This window comes from Hypanus sabinus, chromosome 1, assembly GCF_030144855.1.
Source record: "Hypanus sabinus isolate sHypSab1 chromosome 1, sHypSab1.hap1, whole genome shotgun sequence".
In the NCBI taxonomy this organism is placed as follows: Eukaryota; Metazoa; Chordata; class Chondrichthyes; order Myliobatiformes; family Dasyatidae; genus Hypanus; species Hypanus sabinus.
In genome coordinates, this window is record NC_082706.1 from 13,904,496 (window position 1) to 13,920,234 (window position 15,739).

General features: G+C 40.4%; 1 protein-coding gene across 2 annotated transcripts in view; it reads left to right on the forward strand.

Annotated features, from left to right (window-relative positions):
• Nucleotides 1-15,739, forward strand: part of LOC132391514 (histone acetyltransferase KAT6A-like) — a 187,572-nt gene that overhangs the window by 100,278 nt on the left and 71,555 nt on the right. The window contains exons 5-8 of one of the 2 annotated variants that reach the window (XM_059964802.1): nt 1,307-1,388; nt 5,159-5,291; nt 10,472-11,331; nt 13,435-13,553. In XM_059964802.1, coding sequence (XP_059820785.1) covers nt 1,307-1,388; nt 5,159-5,291; nt 10,472-11,331; nt 13,435-13,553 — 1,194 coding nt within the window. The remainder of the gene's footprint in view (nt 1-1,306; nt 1,389-5,158; nt 5,292-10,471; nt 11,332-13,434; nt 13,554-15,739) is intronic. The other variant, XM_059964811.1, reaches the window with a different exon arrangement.

Below are 15,739 nucleotides of genomic sequence, written 5' to 3' on the forward strand. Positions count from 1 at the left end.
ATATCTCGTAAAGTTATTGAGTGCTGGTCAGAAATGATCAGACGTGATTGAATGGTGGAGCAGGCTTGATGGGCGCAATGGCTAAATTCTGCTCCCATACCTGATTATCTTAAAAAGTGGCAGGTCTCGTGAAGGAATCTTGGAGATGTTGGAACAAGTAGGGAAGTAAGCCCAATTGCAGCCAGACTCCTGGACTCTGCCGGCACTGTTCCAGTGCTGTCCTGTCAATCTCCAACTTTAACTTTTGTCTTGACTCGACTCAGCTAAAAACTTGCTGCCAATTTGCTAATGCCCGTCATATCCTGTTCATTCATTTTTTGCTGGTTCCCTGTAATTCTCAGTTAGTTATGTTACAATTTTTTATCCTTTTTTCTCTAAGGACCTTTTCGCCTCTCAGTCTCCCATACCACCTCTAACTTCGTGGCTGCTGAGCCACTCCAGTTCAGGGCTTGTGCACTTATTCAATTTTCATTGCTCCATCATCGGTGGCATCGTTTTTACTATTTAACCCAAATATTTGAAATCCTCTCTGGCCTTTCCTCCCCTTTTAAAATGAACTTTAAGACGTATTGCAAACACGAGAAAATCTACAGATGCTGGAAATCCAAGGCAACACACACAAAATGCTGGTGGAACTCAGCAGGTCGGGCAGCATCGATGGAAAGGAATAAACATTCGAGGTTTCAGGTTCAGACTTTTCCTCACCTGTACTGTTATTTTCATTTTCTTTGATAAATGCTCCTGTGAATTGTAAGAATTGCTCTGCGACATTTTATTTAGTTTAAAGCCTAGAATAAATATGTTACTTTTATTAAGATGGCAAGGACAACTTATATTTATAGAATATCTTTAATAACTCAGACTTTGAAGGTGATGGAAAGATAACTACTGCAAAGTTTTCTGATGAGAAGAGGGATTTTCTCCCAGAGCAGAGTTTTGATTGAAGGCGAACAAGTTTACGTGTAATTATGATGGTTGTTACTCTTTTTGTAATATCTTCCTGTAAACATTGCTAAAATGATTGTTTTTAAATCATAGTGTGGATTTTGTGTTGTGGCTCATAATCTGCTGATCAATATCTTTAATCTGTGTAGTTAATAGGAAAAAGCCAGGCTAACTCTGGAATTGGCTATTTAGAGTAAAATTTCACAAACTTTTTTTCAACAAATTACAAAGAAACTTTTTTTTTTGGGTGAATCTTATAAATCCAGCCACCCCTGGTGTATTTGGCAATCAGTAAAGTTTGATGTGTGATGGTTCAATTTTCAAATAAAGTACAATAATCTTTATCATTCTGTCTCTGCAGGATAACATGTTGTTCTGTGACTCTTGTGATCGAGGTTTTCACATGGAGTGTTGTGATCCACCGCTTACCAGGATGCCCAAAGGTAAGAATTCACTTTTGGTTATCCATTCATTAGAGATGGATAACACTGGCAAGGTCAAGCTTTATTACCCAACCCTAAAGAACTTGAGAGGGGAGTTAAGATTGGTAATGTTTATTTATGTAAATCACTCAAGGCCAGGTGAAGTTTAAACATTCTTCTCACACTGGCACAAGGAAGCATCGTCCATCATCAAGGACCCCCACCATGCAGGCCACGCTCAGTTCTCACTGTTGCCATCAGGAAGGAGATACAGGAGCCTCAGGTCCCATGTCACCAAGTTCAGGAACAGTTATTACACTTCAATGATCAGGCTCCTGAACCAGCGTAGATAACTCCATTCATCTCAACGCTGAACTTATTTCATAACGTATGCACTCACTTTTCAAGACTCTACAACTCATTTGTCAGATTGATTGATTTATTTATCCATTTATTTATTTATATAATGATTTGTTTTGTATTTGCAGTTTGCCTTCTTTTGCACAATGTCGGTTTCTGTCGGTTTTTATTTGTATGTAGTTTTCTATTGATTCTGTTGTATTTCTTTGTTCTACTGTGAATGCCTGCAAGAAAATGAATCTCAGTCTGCCATATATCCAATTTGCTAATAAATGTACTTTGAACTTTGCTGAATCAAGTATATCATTAGAACAAATAGCTTATTTAAAATTAATTCCCCTGCTGTCATGATAGGATTTGAAGTTCTGCCTCTAAGTACCAGTTCAGTAGCTAAAATATACCCATGATGAAATTCAGCCCATTAAATAGTCGCCTGTAAGACAAATTCCCAGCCTGATTCTTGTGGTGTCTATTGCTGTTCTCTTGCAGAAAGTAATTCTGGTCAAAATAAGTTAATGCAAGTAAATGTTTCATTGTAATTGTTCAAGTATTGTATTTGCTAACAAATGATAAGTGTTTTTGTCACTGAAGAAAAGAGAAGTACTAGACTTTGTGCAAAAACTGTAGGCTCTTGCAGAATGCAACCCTCAAAAATATTTCTTAAAATGAATTAGAGATTACTAAAAGCAGCAGCAGGGCAGCTTTTTATATTAGTTATTAAAGGATAGCATCTTATAGAACAACTGACAGTTTTAAAATGTTTTAAAATAATTTGATAACTTGGCCTTTTCCTCTTGAACCTGTCTTTGTGCCTTTTCAGTTCCCTGTGGCAATAATGGGGTATTTATTATATATGAAAACCTAACTGTTAAGAAACCCAGGGAAGCAGTTGAAACTTGTGATGAATAAAATCATCTGGCCCTTTAAGCCAGCATTATAACTGGTTTTGCAAATTTTGAAGAGCAGTTTGTTAAACCCCTTTATCTCTCCATTATTGAGTTGAGGCCCTCTGTTGGTCGGGGTCGACCACAGATATTGTATCCTCACTGTCTATGTGATGTGCAAGGCAGTACGATATGGAGAGCATGCTGTTGCCCATGCTGCAAGCTCCTCTTCTCCACATAGCTGATGAATCCAAAGAACAGCAGAGACCAATACAGTTTGATACCAGCATGTTGTAGTAGTTGCCAGTCAGCATTGAACTCAACATAGGACTGGCTTAGGGACTCCAGCTCCAGACCTTGCCTTGGGGTTTACTCCTGAAGATGAGTGACTATAGCCGCAAGGCAGTGGAGGTTTCAGATTTTCCTTCTCCTAGATAAGAAACCAACCACTGCTGACAACCCTCGTTTGTCCGAAATGACAGGTTTTAAAGTCTCAGTAACCTACCTTTGCCCCTTCTCCTGTCAGTCGAAATAGTTCCACCGGGCTTAGTAGTTGAGCCACGTGTAAAAGTCAGGAGTAGGACTTGGTTGTCAAAGACTATTTGAGGCGCACAATTGGGAGCATTTAATAGGTGGTGGGAGCTTGTTTCCATTACCTCCCTCGGCTATAGCAACCTTAAGGAACCTACATCAGTAATGTCACAGTTATCACATATTAGTAATGTGGAACAACACACAAAGGAGCTGGAGGAACTCAGTGGGATAGGCAGCGCCTGTGGAGAGAAAGGGGCAGTCAGTGTTTTGGGTCGGGGCTGTTCATCAGGACTAGAAAGAAAGAAGGGAGTTTGCAGTGGGAGAAAGGGTAGAGCAAGAGCTGGCAGGTGATAGTTGAATTCAGGTGATAGCTAGGTGAGGGAGGGGTGTGAGAGTGGCAATGATGTCAAGTGGGAGGTGATAAGTAGAAGTGACAAAGGGCTGAGGAAAATAGGATATTATAGGAGAGAATGGTGACACATGGAATAAAAGTAAGAATGTGCAGGTGGAGAGGAAGGAGGAGTGGAGAGTAAAGGAATAACAATATTCTTTTGCTAACAGGATAGGACAGGGAGTATGCCCACAATAAAATGAGTCTCAGCATAGTATATGGTGATGTGTATGTACTCTAATAATAAAATTTACTTCCAACTTTAAATATATGCTAAAAATTCTCAATGTGATTGGTAGAATAAATCTTGGTTTTAAAGATCATACGTGACTTGATTTTCAAACAATGAGATTCAGCAATGTTAAACAACTCCAAGATCGCACAGTGTGCTGAAGTTATTCTTGTTTGGAACACTTAGCTATGTTATAATCCAAGAGATTAAAATCATAAAATTTCTGTTATGTACATTTTATGAAATTTAATTAGTTAAATTTAAATTGAACTTGAGGTAATTAGTTGAATTCATTTTTAGGTAATTTGTCAAATTATAACATAAACCAATCGATATAACTTCCTTTGAATCACACTGTTCTTTTTGTATTATTAAATAGCTGTTTGGATAAACATTGGCACAAGAACAGTTGATTATAATTGGACAAAACATTCTCTGTGATTAAAACTCAAAAGAATAGTAACGTCCTGTGTGTTTTGATCCATTTCTATATATGACTAAAACTGCTTGTAATTCTCAGTCTGATGTACGGTCAGAGTATATTAGAAAGATTTGCTCTGTCCAGTGCAGCATTTGTATATACATCCAGAGACCCATTATCAATTTTTGACACCCAAGTTGATGAGAGCACTCGTGCTTGACTCTTGTTCCGTTAGTGATGTACATAATCTTTGAAATGTACAAGTTCCTGGTTACGTGGAAAGCACCTATTTACATCACTGTATGTGACTTACAAAGTCGTAGAACACAGTAGCACAGAAACAGGCACTTTGGCCACCTCATCCATGTTGAATTATTATTCTGTCCTGTCCCATTGACCTGTACCTGGACCATAGCCCTCCATGTACCTATTCATATTTCTCAAAAAAATGTTGAAATCAAACCTGCATCCACCACTTCCACTGGCAGCTCGTTCCACACTCTCACCATCCTCTGGGTGAAGATTCCTTGCATGTTTCCCTTAGACATTTCACCATTCATCCTTAACCCTTGACCTCTAGTTCTAGTCTCACTCAACCTTAGTGGAAGAACCCCACTTGTACCTACACCCTTCATAATTTTGTGTATCTGTATCAAATCTCCCCTCATTCTTCAATGAGGAATCAAGTCCTCAACTATTCAATCTCTCCCTGTAACTTTGGTCCTTCTGAAGCACAAAGTTGGCATTTGCCAAACAATTAGTTAATGGATCCCCTTTACAAATCCAGTAATTCTGCCATGAACATAATGTGGGGGTCGAAAAATATTTTTCCCTTTCAAGGCATAATCTCAAGACACAATTGCCTTGGTGTTCTGTTTTTGTAGTTTCCAAGCTTTGTAAACTTTGGGTCGTAAGTTTTGCTGTAAATAAAAGCGACCAGTATGATCTGATTTTGCAATTCCCTCACAGGCATGTGGGTGTGTCAGATTTGTCGGCCACGGAAAAAGGGAAGAAAGCTGTTACACAAGAAAGCGGTACAGATTAAAAGGCGCTATGCAACTGCAATAGGGCATTCAAAAAATAGATTAAAGAAAACAACAGTGTAAGTATGCCACAAAGTGAAGCCTTGAATGTTTTGTCAGGTAATCTCTGCATAGAGAGCTGCAGAAATATGTGAAATACTCTGAAATTCAGGCAGCACATTTGTGGAAAGAAGCAAGAGTTAATCTTTCAGTACTTCTCTGTGGATGCTGCCTGACCAGCTGAGTATTTCTCACTTTAGTATTTTTACTTCAGATTTCCAGGTTTTATTTTTGCTTTCTGATCACTGCTGTGCTACGTTGGTTTGCCAAGACATAATGACATGGAATGCATGCCAGCCACTTTATCACTTTAGCAGAAAGGCAAAATAGAGTCTGGGCCATGAACTATTTCAAGAGGTAAATTAATGGTTTACTATTGGGATAAAGCAGAGAAGTCTGGCCATACTTAGCAAGTTAACTGCATTTTTAAAGAACAAGACAGCCTTAGGGTTTCATGACAGTGACTTTATAAAGATGTCCAATGTTAGATCTTTAACCTGAAATGTTTTTGCAACTTCCATTAAATTTGATTGCTGAATTATTTTTGATAACAGTTTATTACTGTCCCATGTACCAAGATACAGTGAAAAGTATTTGTTTTGCTGGTCATCCAGACAGATCATGCCCTTGATAATGACATCAAGGTAGTATTAGTGTAAAGAAAACAGAATACAGTACTCTTGCGTAGAGGCTAAGTTCCCAAGTCCACCAAAACTCACACATTGACTTCGAATGGGGATTGATTTTGTAAAGTGGCCAGTGAACTACAAAAGGAAACTATTTATAACCAAGCCGTAACCTGTGTGATTAGATGGTGGTGTTGCTGGACCAGCAGCTTCCACAGTGAGTATGGAATTTGAGCAGAGCTTCTCAGCATTGTAAATGCAGGGTTGACAGGAGCCGTGGGACCACCTGATGTTCAGAATAAGTACAGTTTGTGGAATGTACCCCAAGAGAAAAAGCCTTGAAGACTCAGCAAACATATTTAATTATTTTGCAGTCCTAGTGAGAGAGACGGTGAAAAGATCTCCGAAGAGCAATTGTTTACCTCACAGCTTGCCTGAGAATGAAATGGATAATCCTCACCTAAGTATTGATTTTTAAGCCCCTGCACATGTTCGGCTCTTGCAGGATCTAAGTCTGTCCATGTTACTGGGGTGCAATTACTGCTTATAAATAGACACTGCTGTAACACTTTATATAGCACTATGTTTCTGTAAAGCCCACGCTTCCTGTTTTAGTTACTCCTAACTTCAGCAAAAGTAGCAGGAGTTAAAAGCAAACAGCTAGTCCGAATAGCAAGGCTTTAAGCCATCACTCAAAACAAAGCAAGTGATTACACTTGAGGTACTATTTTGAATTTCCCAGAAGTTTTTGCTGGAACTGCAGTTCTAGAATTGGTTTGTATTTATTCTGTCGAACTTAAATTGGCAACTTGTTTGCCAGTAAAATTGGTTTGTTGTATTTTTAATACTTGGTAACAGATTCTGTATTAGCAGTCATTACATTATAGCACAGGTATAGACACGGATGTATACGATATACTTTCCAGCTTCCCACTTCCTTCTCCCTCACCCATCCATCTGCCGTCCCCCTCACCTGGTTTCACCTATCACCTTTTAGTTGTACTCATTTCACTGCCACCACCTTCTGATTCTGGCATTTCCTCCACCCCCCCCCCCCCCCCCAACCTTTCCAGTCCTGCTGAAGGGTCCTGGCCCATAAAGTTGGCTGTTTACTCCTCTCCATAGATGCTGCTGAATTCCTCCAGCATTTAGAGTCGTAGAGTGATAGAAAACTACAGAACAGAAACAGGCTCTTTGGTCCATCTAGTTTGTGGCGAGCCATTTAAACTGCCTAACCCCATCCGCCTACACTGGGACCATAGCCCTTCATATACCTACCATCCATGATGTTTTCTAAGTCTGGATTTTCAACATCTATACAATCTCTTGAGTTTATGATATATAGTGGATTCCAGTTAATTAGGACACATCAGGACCAGCACATTTTGGCCCAATTAAGCAGCTGTGCCAAGTAGCTGAAGTTTCATGGAAGTAATTAAAAATGGTATAAAAAAGACAAACTACTGTTTAACTGAGTAAAATATTATGCATTTAAATGAAATACAGAATAAATTAAGACACTACTAAAACTACTACAATACTGTAAAACCATGCATTAGTTCCTAATAGTTATCAGAGGAATTCATTCAGTGTATTGACTGTAAATGAACAAAATCAGCACAGACACCTAGTGTCGATGACGGATTCCCTTCAAGCAGTGCTTTCAATGATTGCGTCCTCCAAATCTTTTTCATTGTAGCATTCAAGATGATTGTTGATGCCTTCAAATTCTTCATAGTCCTTAACTTGTTGAAGTAGTGAACTCGTTTCAATTTCAATCCTGGCCGTTTCTGGTATCTCTAAGCCTGAAGGTTTGAAACCGCAGTAAATAAAACATTTCTGAATTGTCTTACTGTTTGTTACTTGCCAACTATCAGTAGCAAAAATCACTGTCTTTTGAACACAAGCATGCAAGTGAAGCTGTTTAAAAACTTCGCTCTTCACGGGCACATGACATGCACACGACTGACGCTAGTTAGAAAATGTTCAGCAACAGTATCTTGCCTCAATTAAGCAGCATAGTGTCCTAAGTAAACAACAGGAGTCCCAGCTATTTCCTCAATTTGTTTTTGTTCTTTAAGAGCTGTCCCAAAGAAGTAGTTGCTCTGATTAAGTGATGGCCCAACTAACCAGAACCACTGTAGCTTTATTTTTGCATGTCAACTGTGACTCATTTGGTAGTACTGTTCTCACCAAGACGATGTAAATAGGTTCAGTCCCTACTCTCGAGAAGAAGTTGCCATTAAGTGACTGTGTGAAATCTAACGTGAGGAAAAAATTTTTTACATGCAAATTGTGACTGTTTCTTTCATTTTCCAAGTTTTATAATAATGAATTCCTCTTGTGCTATTCAAAATAACTTGCCAAAGTTTATTGCCAGCCTACAGTGAGAGTGTGGGTGAGAAAGATTGAGTGACACTTCATGAAAATATCCCCTATCTCCTAAGGTTCTCCGCTCTGCAGCTGTAGTGATTTCAGCTGTATGGTCTTAGGTTTTTGCTGAACTAATAATACCTATCCCCACATGGAAATCATACATTTCACTCACTGATTGCTTAGCGTATTGTGGCTTGTTGGGAGACGTTTCAGTTTTGTCTTTGGGTCAATTGCTTCAAAACTGAACAAAATGAGATAATTCAGCCTTTACCTTGCTTCATATTCACAGTTTGCAGTTGCTGTTTTTATTTTAAAGTGCTTTGCCCCTATGCATTAACCACCTTTGTGAAATATTAACACTAGTCAGTGCAAGATAGACCATAATAAGACATAGGAGCAGAATTAGACCATCTGGCCCATCGAGTCTGCTCCGCCATTCAATCATGCCTGATCTTTTTTTAAAATCTCCTCCTCAACCCCAGTTCCCAGCCTTCTCCCCGTAACCTTTGATGTCCAATCAAGAACCTATCAATCTCTGCCTTAAATATGCCCAACGACATGCGTGTGGCAGCAAATTCCACAAATTCACCACCCTTTGGCTAAAGAAATTTCTCCACCTCTCTGTTTTAAAAGGGTGCCCCTCTATCCTGAGGATGTGCCCTCTTGTCCTAGACTCTCCCACCATGGGAAACATCCTTTTCACATCTACTCTGTCCAGGCCTTTCAACATTCGAAAGGTTTCAATAATATCTGCCCCCCCCCCCCCCCATCCTTCTGAGTTCTAGCCAGTACAGACCCAGATCCATCAAACGTTCCTTGATTGCTAACACTTTCATTCCTGGGATTATTCTTGTGAACCTCCTCTGGACCCTCTCCAATGCCAGTATATCTCTTTTAAGATGAAGGGCCCAAAACTGTTCACAGTACTCAAGGTGAGGCCTCACCAGTGCTTTATAAAGCCTCAACATCACATATTTACTCTTGCATTCTAGACCTTAGGGCATCCCAATATCTTCCAACAACCCTGTTTACCAACATCACCCCACTGCCTCAAAAATAAATTTTGAAAGTCAAGTTAGTTGTGATTTCAAATTCCAGTATTTAAAAAAAAACATCCGATTGACAAAATTAGCCCCAGCCAAAACAAGTATTTTGCCGTTCTCCACACCAACTACCCTCAAACATTCATTTCAGCCTTTGCAAAATACAATGAATGATAGATACGCAGTGTGTGCTAGCTCATGACTTTTCCAACATACAAAAGTTTATTCTTTTGTTCCGTATGAAGAACCAGAGAGAACCTTGTCATTAAAGATAAGGAGCTTCTCACAAGGTGTATAATTTGAAACTTGCTCTTTGAATATTTCATTGCATCCAAATGAGTATGGTGACTCCTAAAATATTCAGTCCAAAAAATTCTTGGAAGTCATGAACATGAATTTTTTTTAAATGTTCATGGAGTGACTTGAGTTTCAAACTCTCTAGTGATGACAGGTCCTCTCCATCTTGCAACCACTTGGCTTACGAATGAGCTGCTAGGAGCCCAGCAGGATGGATTTGCCAGCTGTTGTGGGTCTGCAGACATCTCCTGCTGCCAAGGAACTCAGTTCATGGCTGAATTTCTGACTTGCAAACAGTCTGTGATAAGAACACTTCACAGGAGGAGAACCTTGCCATAATCAGGGAAGGATGTGTCCTTGGTCCTATGGATTCTGTTGGATAACAAAAATGATCCTGGGAATGAAAGGCTTAGTATGTGAGGAGCATTTGATGGCTCTGTGCTTGTCCTTGCTTGAGTTTAGGAGAATGAGGATGTGGATAGGATGTTTCCTATAGGACAAAACAGTCCAGCCTCAGAATACAAGGTTACTCCTTTAGAACAGAGATAAGGAAGAATTTCTTTTACTTAATCTGTGGAATTTATTGCCACAGATGGCTGCAGAGACTAAGCCATTGGGTGTATTTAAAATGGAGATTGATAGGTTATTAATTAGTAAGGGTGGGAGAAGGCAGGGAGATTAGAGTTGAGGGGGACAATATATCAGCCATGATGGAATGGCAGAGCAGACTCAGTGGGCCAAATGGCCTAATTCTGTTCCTATGTCTTATGGTCTTATGATTGCAGGCTGCCATTTGACAGTAAATGGAGATGAGCTTTGAGTAACCCTAGTTTCAGCTGATCCTCTCTTCTTCCACAGATCGAAAGGTTCTCAGTCATTCGACAAAGAGAGACAAGGTCCAGGTCGAGGGCGCAAGCGTAAAATCACGGCAATCCCTTCATCTAAGTCGGGCCGGTTGGACGGACTGAGTGTGTTGAACTCGCGAACCAGCAAATCTTCCCGTCTGAAAATGAATAAGAAAACCAAAGGGCTCATTGATGGCCTTAGCAAATTCTTCACCCCCTCGCCTGATGGCCGCAAGCCACGGGGTGAACTCCTGGACTTAGCTGAGCAATACAGGCTCAAGAAAAAGGGGCCACGAAAGTCAAGCACTTCTGACAGCGGCACATGGCCCACAGGTACTGCACTGACCTCATTAATCCCTGCATGCCCAGTATCGCCTGAGGTTTCTTTACCAGCATCAAGCTGGCAGTTAAATAGCTTCAAACCATCTTCCCGTAATAACCCTGTTGGTAACTTCAGTGAGATGACACTTACTGACCATTTAAGTGTGTCCAGAATGCCCAAGTTAAGAAGGGAACCAGTTGACTCTCCTTCCTCATCCTGTACTCCCAATTTCAGTGGTGAAACAGACTATGAATTAACTCCTCCTCGCCTTACACCTTGTGAGCCATGTCCGTCCACTGATAAAACTGATCTCCCGAGCCACTGGGACGGTAGCATGAAAGATGGTTGCACTTTACAATCCTCACCTTACCTGCAACTCAGTACGCCCGTAGAAACGGCGGTTAAACCGCGGTCACATTATTTCCTGCCTTTCTCGGTGAGAGAGAAAGCAATAAGGGGCAGCCGTTGTAAAGTGAGACACGGAAAGGAGATCCTTTGGCACAGAAAGGGAAACGTGGAATTAGGAAGGAGTTTGAGTGCCGAGTACAAGGGTAAGATGTGAACGCCATACCGCCACGCATCGCTAGCACTAGAATTTGGCTTCATATTGCGCTGATTTTGGGGTGCTTCAGTTGCTGTTGTCTTTTTAAAGAGGAAGTGGGGGGGTGGGCTTATGCCATGAAAGTAGCTCTGTACCGAGTCATTTCTGCCCTTAAGTCAAACAGAAGGCTCACAGCAGGTCCATCAAAATCAGACAGAGGAAAGGTAGATTAACCTTTTGACCTCTCAGCACAACTATTCTTTGTCAAAAACTGACAGACCCGCTGTGCATCCTGTATATTTTCTGCCTTAGTTTGAGACTTCCAGTGTTTGCGGTGTTTATTCTAATTGCTGAAGTGTTTAATTTGGCTGGCTTGTGGAAAATATAGAGAGGCGGCTGAGCTTATAGCACAAAAGAACAGTACTGCGCGCCCAATCACTTCAGGCTGCCTCCAACTGGTCGAGAAAAAAAATGTAGTGTCATGAAATGCACGTTAAAGGAGCTGTGCTAGCACCATTGATGTCGGACGTCTCTTTCATGGCATGAGCCAAAGTATCCATTTATGGTGGAAAATATTCCCAGTGTAAAGTTGGCAGAAATATTCCTGTCATGTATAAATTGATAAGGGCAGGTGACCAGCAATTATTTATTGTTTGTTACAAAACTACATATAGTAGCCATTACTTTTCATTCAAAGGATTTGAGCCTGAGGATCAGTAGAAGTAGGACAAAACGGGCCACTCTGATCTCTCTGTGAGTTACCTGTGTACTTCCAGAATGTTCATAGTGATCATGACCTTGGTGCTGTTTAAGTTGAAAATGGCAACTATAGTTTTCTTTCACCCCCTTTAATTGCTCTCTGGCCAATCCCCTTTCATCCCACGCATAATTCCTGGGGCGCAGTAATGGCCGTCACCCATCCTTTTGCGTGTGTGGCGCTTGCATCTGTCACGTAGATTGGTTTTGAGAGTTTGAAACTCCCCGTCTCTGTCAGGGCTGGACCACTGAGCCTCTGTCTTAGAAAGCATGGCCCCACCCATCCACAGTGCATTATTGTGGTAAAGGCTGCCGCACCAGTGTGCCATACCACAGGGCCAGCTTGCCAAGATCATATTGTGTGGATATTTTTTAGATATTCTGTTTTGTTTTTGGCATGGAAGTTATTGGAGATAAAAACAAACCTGAACTGAGGTAACTGGCTTAGTATTCCAGCCAAATAAGTGCTTCGTTCTAATTTTTGTATTCTAAATATGCTTTTAAATCTACTTGACTCTAGCCGCTATCGCATTTTGCTGTGTCTCATGTTGCATTTTGTATTAGTTTGCTTACATGATATTTCTTTATTGTAATTGACATTGACTATATTCGGCACTTCTGCTTTTTTATTTTAACTGGTTATGTAGGCTTATTGTATCATTTCAGTTTCTTAATGAACTTTGCCACGCCCTGCCAGTGGTGAGTTCCTGGATTTAGCTCATGCATGGTAAAGGATGCTTCGAACAGAGTTGAGGTGCTTCCCCAGTGAGAGAAAAAAAGGGAATGGGAGGGCACATCAACCCATGTTCTGATGTCTACCTCCAGGGGAGCCTGTTCAAGAGGCAGAGCACTGGCAGAGTCTTGAGAATGCTTCGTCTCAGTCTGTTGGTTGGGAACTGGTGCAGAACCATCTGAGACAGGTGAGTTTCACCAGACCTTCAGCATTAGAACTCTGAAACGTTTAGTTCGGAGTCAAGAGCTCGTCAGCTGGAGGTACCACACTCAGCTGGAGGTACCTCTGTTGGCTCATCGGCTGTCAAATTGGAGCTGACATTCACATTGTTTGAATGGGAAAGGATACGCGAAGTTCTAGATGCAGCAGCAAGCATTACAAGGCAACTGAAATCAAGCTAATGGACAACAGGACAATTTTAATTTACCTGTCATTTATCCCCTAAGTTGGTTGCAAAAGTTTTGAGGAAGTAAGTGCCATAACATGGTTTCACTAATTTTCAGCAACTATATTAACACATTAACATTGTCTGTTCCTCGTTCTGCCTCTCCACATGCAGGAGAGGGAGGAGAGGTTATTGAAGAGAAGTCCCTTCATTAATACATTCTTCTTCTGAATCTGCAGACAATCAGGGCCTGTGGGGCTGCAAACATGAAAACGACGATGACCAATCGCTGAGCAAAGACACTGTGACGGAGAAAGACCTAGACTTATTTCAGCATGTTCAGGAAGTTGCATTGGAGGTGAGATATAGCATATTGTTTTTGGTGCCTATTTGCTAGCAAGCTGGCTTAAGTTGCAAATATTGACGTCAGGATCAGCGATTTATTTTTATCTCATACAAAGAAAAATATGAGCCTAGCAGGAAATGAAGATGTGTCTTGTTGATTAGAGTGAAATTAATTTCAATACAGAAATATTACTTCTGAATGCTAATTTACACTCGGAAGTAAAATGCAATGGAATGTTTGCAAATGGAAATTGTCATCTGATGTGTCAAGGATATTGTCCATAAGAGAATAGTTAAGTGTGAAGTACTCAGAACCACCCAGTGAGACTGGTAATTATATCTGTAGAGGAATTTTTGAGTGCAAGCTGTGCACTCACATTATTCCCAAAGAGTTTTCAAAACTACAAACAATGGGTAATTTGAGTTTGACAGTGCAATTGGCCCAGTTCCAGCAACATAATAATTGGTTGAAAATTAACTTTTGCAGCGGAAGTAAGAAATGCTAAATATAGATCGATAGAATTACATATCTGTATTGTGAGACCACATGCATGAAAATAACACTTTGTTGATCTTCGTGTCAACTGGTGCAGCCTTGATGCAACAGAAGGCACCTCACCTCGTGGTCAGCAGTACTAATCAATAGAAAACGGACATTTTTGTCCTACTTCTGAGACTCAGGAACATAATCAGAATTAGGTTTACTATCACCAGCTTATTAAAGCTGATTCTGAGGAATATGTGAGCAGCCAGTAAAAATGCCACTCAGTCTTCCTTTGTATTTCAGTAATATGATGGCTAATCATGTGCTTCGTTCATTTTCCTGTCTAATCTCCAACTTCCCTGTTGTTCAAAATATCATTGGTATGGCCTTTGAAAATAACCTTCATGTGCATCTTGTCATTATCCTGTTAATGTCCACAATAAAATGAATCTCAAGCTAGTATACATACAGTACTGTGCAAAAATCTTAGGCGCATCCATACAGCTAGGGTGCCTGACACTTTTGTATAGTACTGTAGGTACCTTGATGTTGAATTTGCTTTCTTGACTTTGATTTGACTAGCAGCTCTGTAGCAGTAGCATATTAATCAAACTAGTAAATACCGAATATATCCTGATGTTTTGTAGAAATACTTATAGTTTGAAAAACTGGAGCTGCTGCTATTGAGAACAGCTCCCACACTGTCAGTATTTATTTATTTATTCATTCATTTACCCAGCTATCTATTTATTGAGATAAGGCATGGAGTAGGCCCTTTGAGCCAAACCGTTCAGCAGCCCCTAATTTAAGCTTAACAAATGATGGGACAATGTACAATAACCAATTAACCTACCACCAGTACATCTTTGGACTGTGGGAAGAAAGCGGGGAATGTAAAGCATTGTGCTAGCCACTATGCGAGCATCCCTTCCCAGGTGGTAATCAAAATACTGCAGAAGCTGGACATCTAGAAGTAAATGCAGGAAAAGCATGCGACTGCATAGTAGGTTAATAAGTGCATCGAAGGTTATGGGGACAAGGCAGGAGAATGGGGTTAAGAGGGATAATACATCAGCAAAGATGGAATGGCAGAGCAAACTCATGGGCTGTATGATCTCATTCGACTTTTATGTTTTTTGGTATTTTCATTCTGTGGAGAGAGTAATAATTAATATTTCAGGTTTGTGATCGTTCATCAGAATGAAAGTTCATTGACGTGAAACATTAACACTGTTTCTCCACAGAGTACTTTCTGACCTGCTGAGTATTTCCACTGTTTTCTTTCACATCTAGATGAGATATATTTTCTCGTTCTGTTTCCTACTGTAAGTCTTATCTTCTGTTTTCCCCTTCATCTCTCATTCCATCTTCTACCTACTGTGAAGAACGAGCAGCTTGCTGCCTAAGGCACATAGTTACTTCAGACTTAATTCAACAGCTTCTGCTTCTCAGGGACCTTTTGCAAGGCACACTAGAACCAAGAATAAATATCCACTCATTGGGGGATGTTAATTGTTTTTGTTTTTACCAACTTTCAACAATTACTTCAAAACTTCATAACAAAAAATATACAGCATCCCTGGTAACAGTAGAACTCCCAAGGAGTGTGATCCTAGCAAATAATTGAAACTGAGCCCAAGAAGGAGGTATTAGATAAGACAACTTGGCTTGGAAGAAAGAGAGAGGCTTTAAAGAGCAGGAAGTGGTGAGAAACA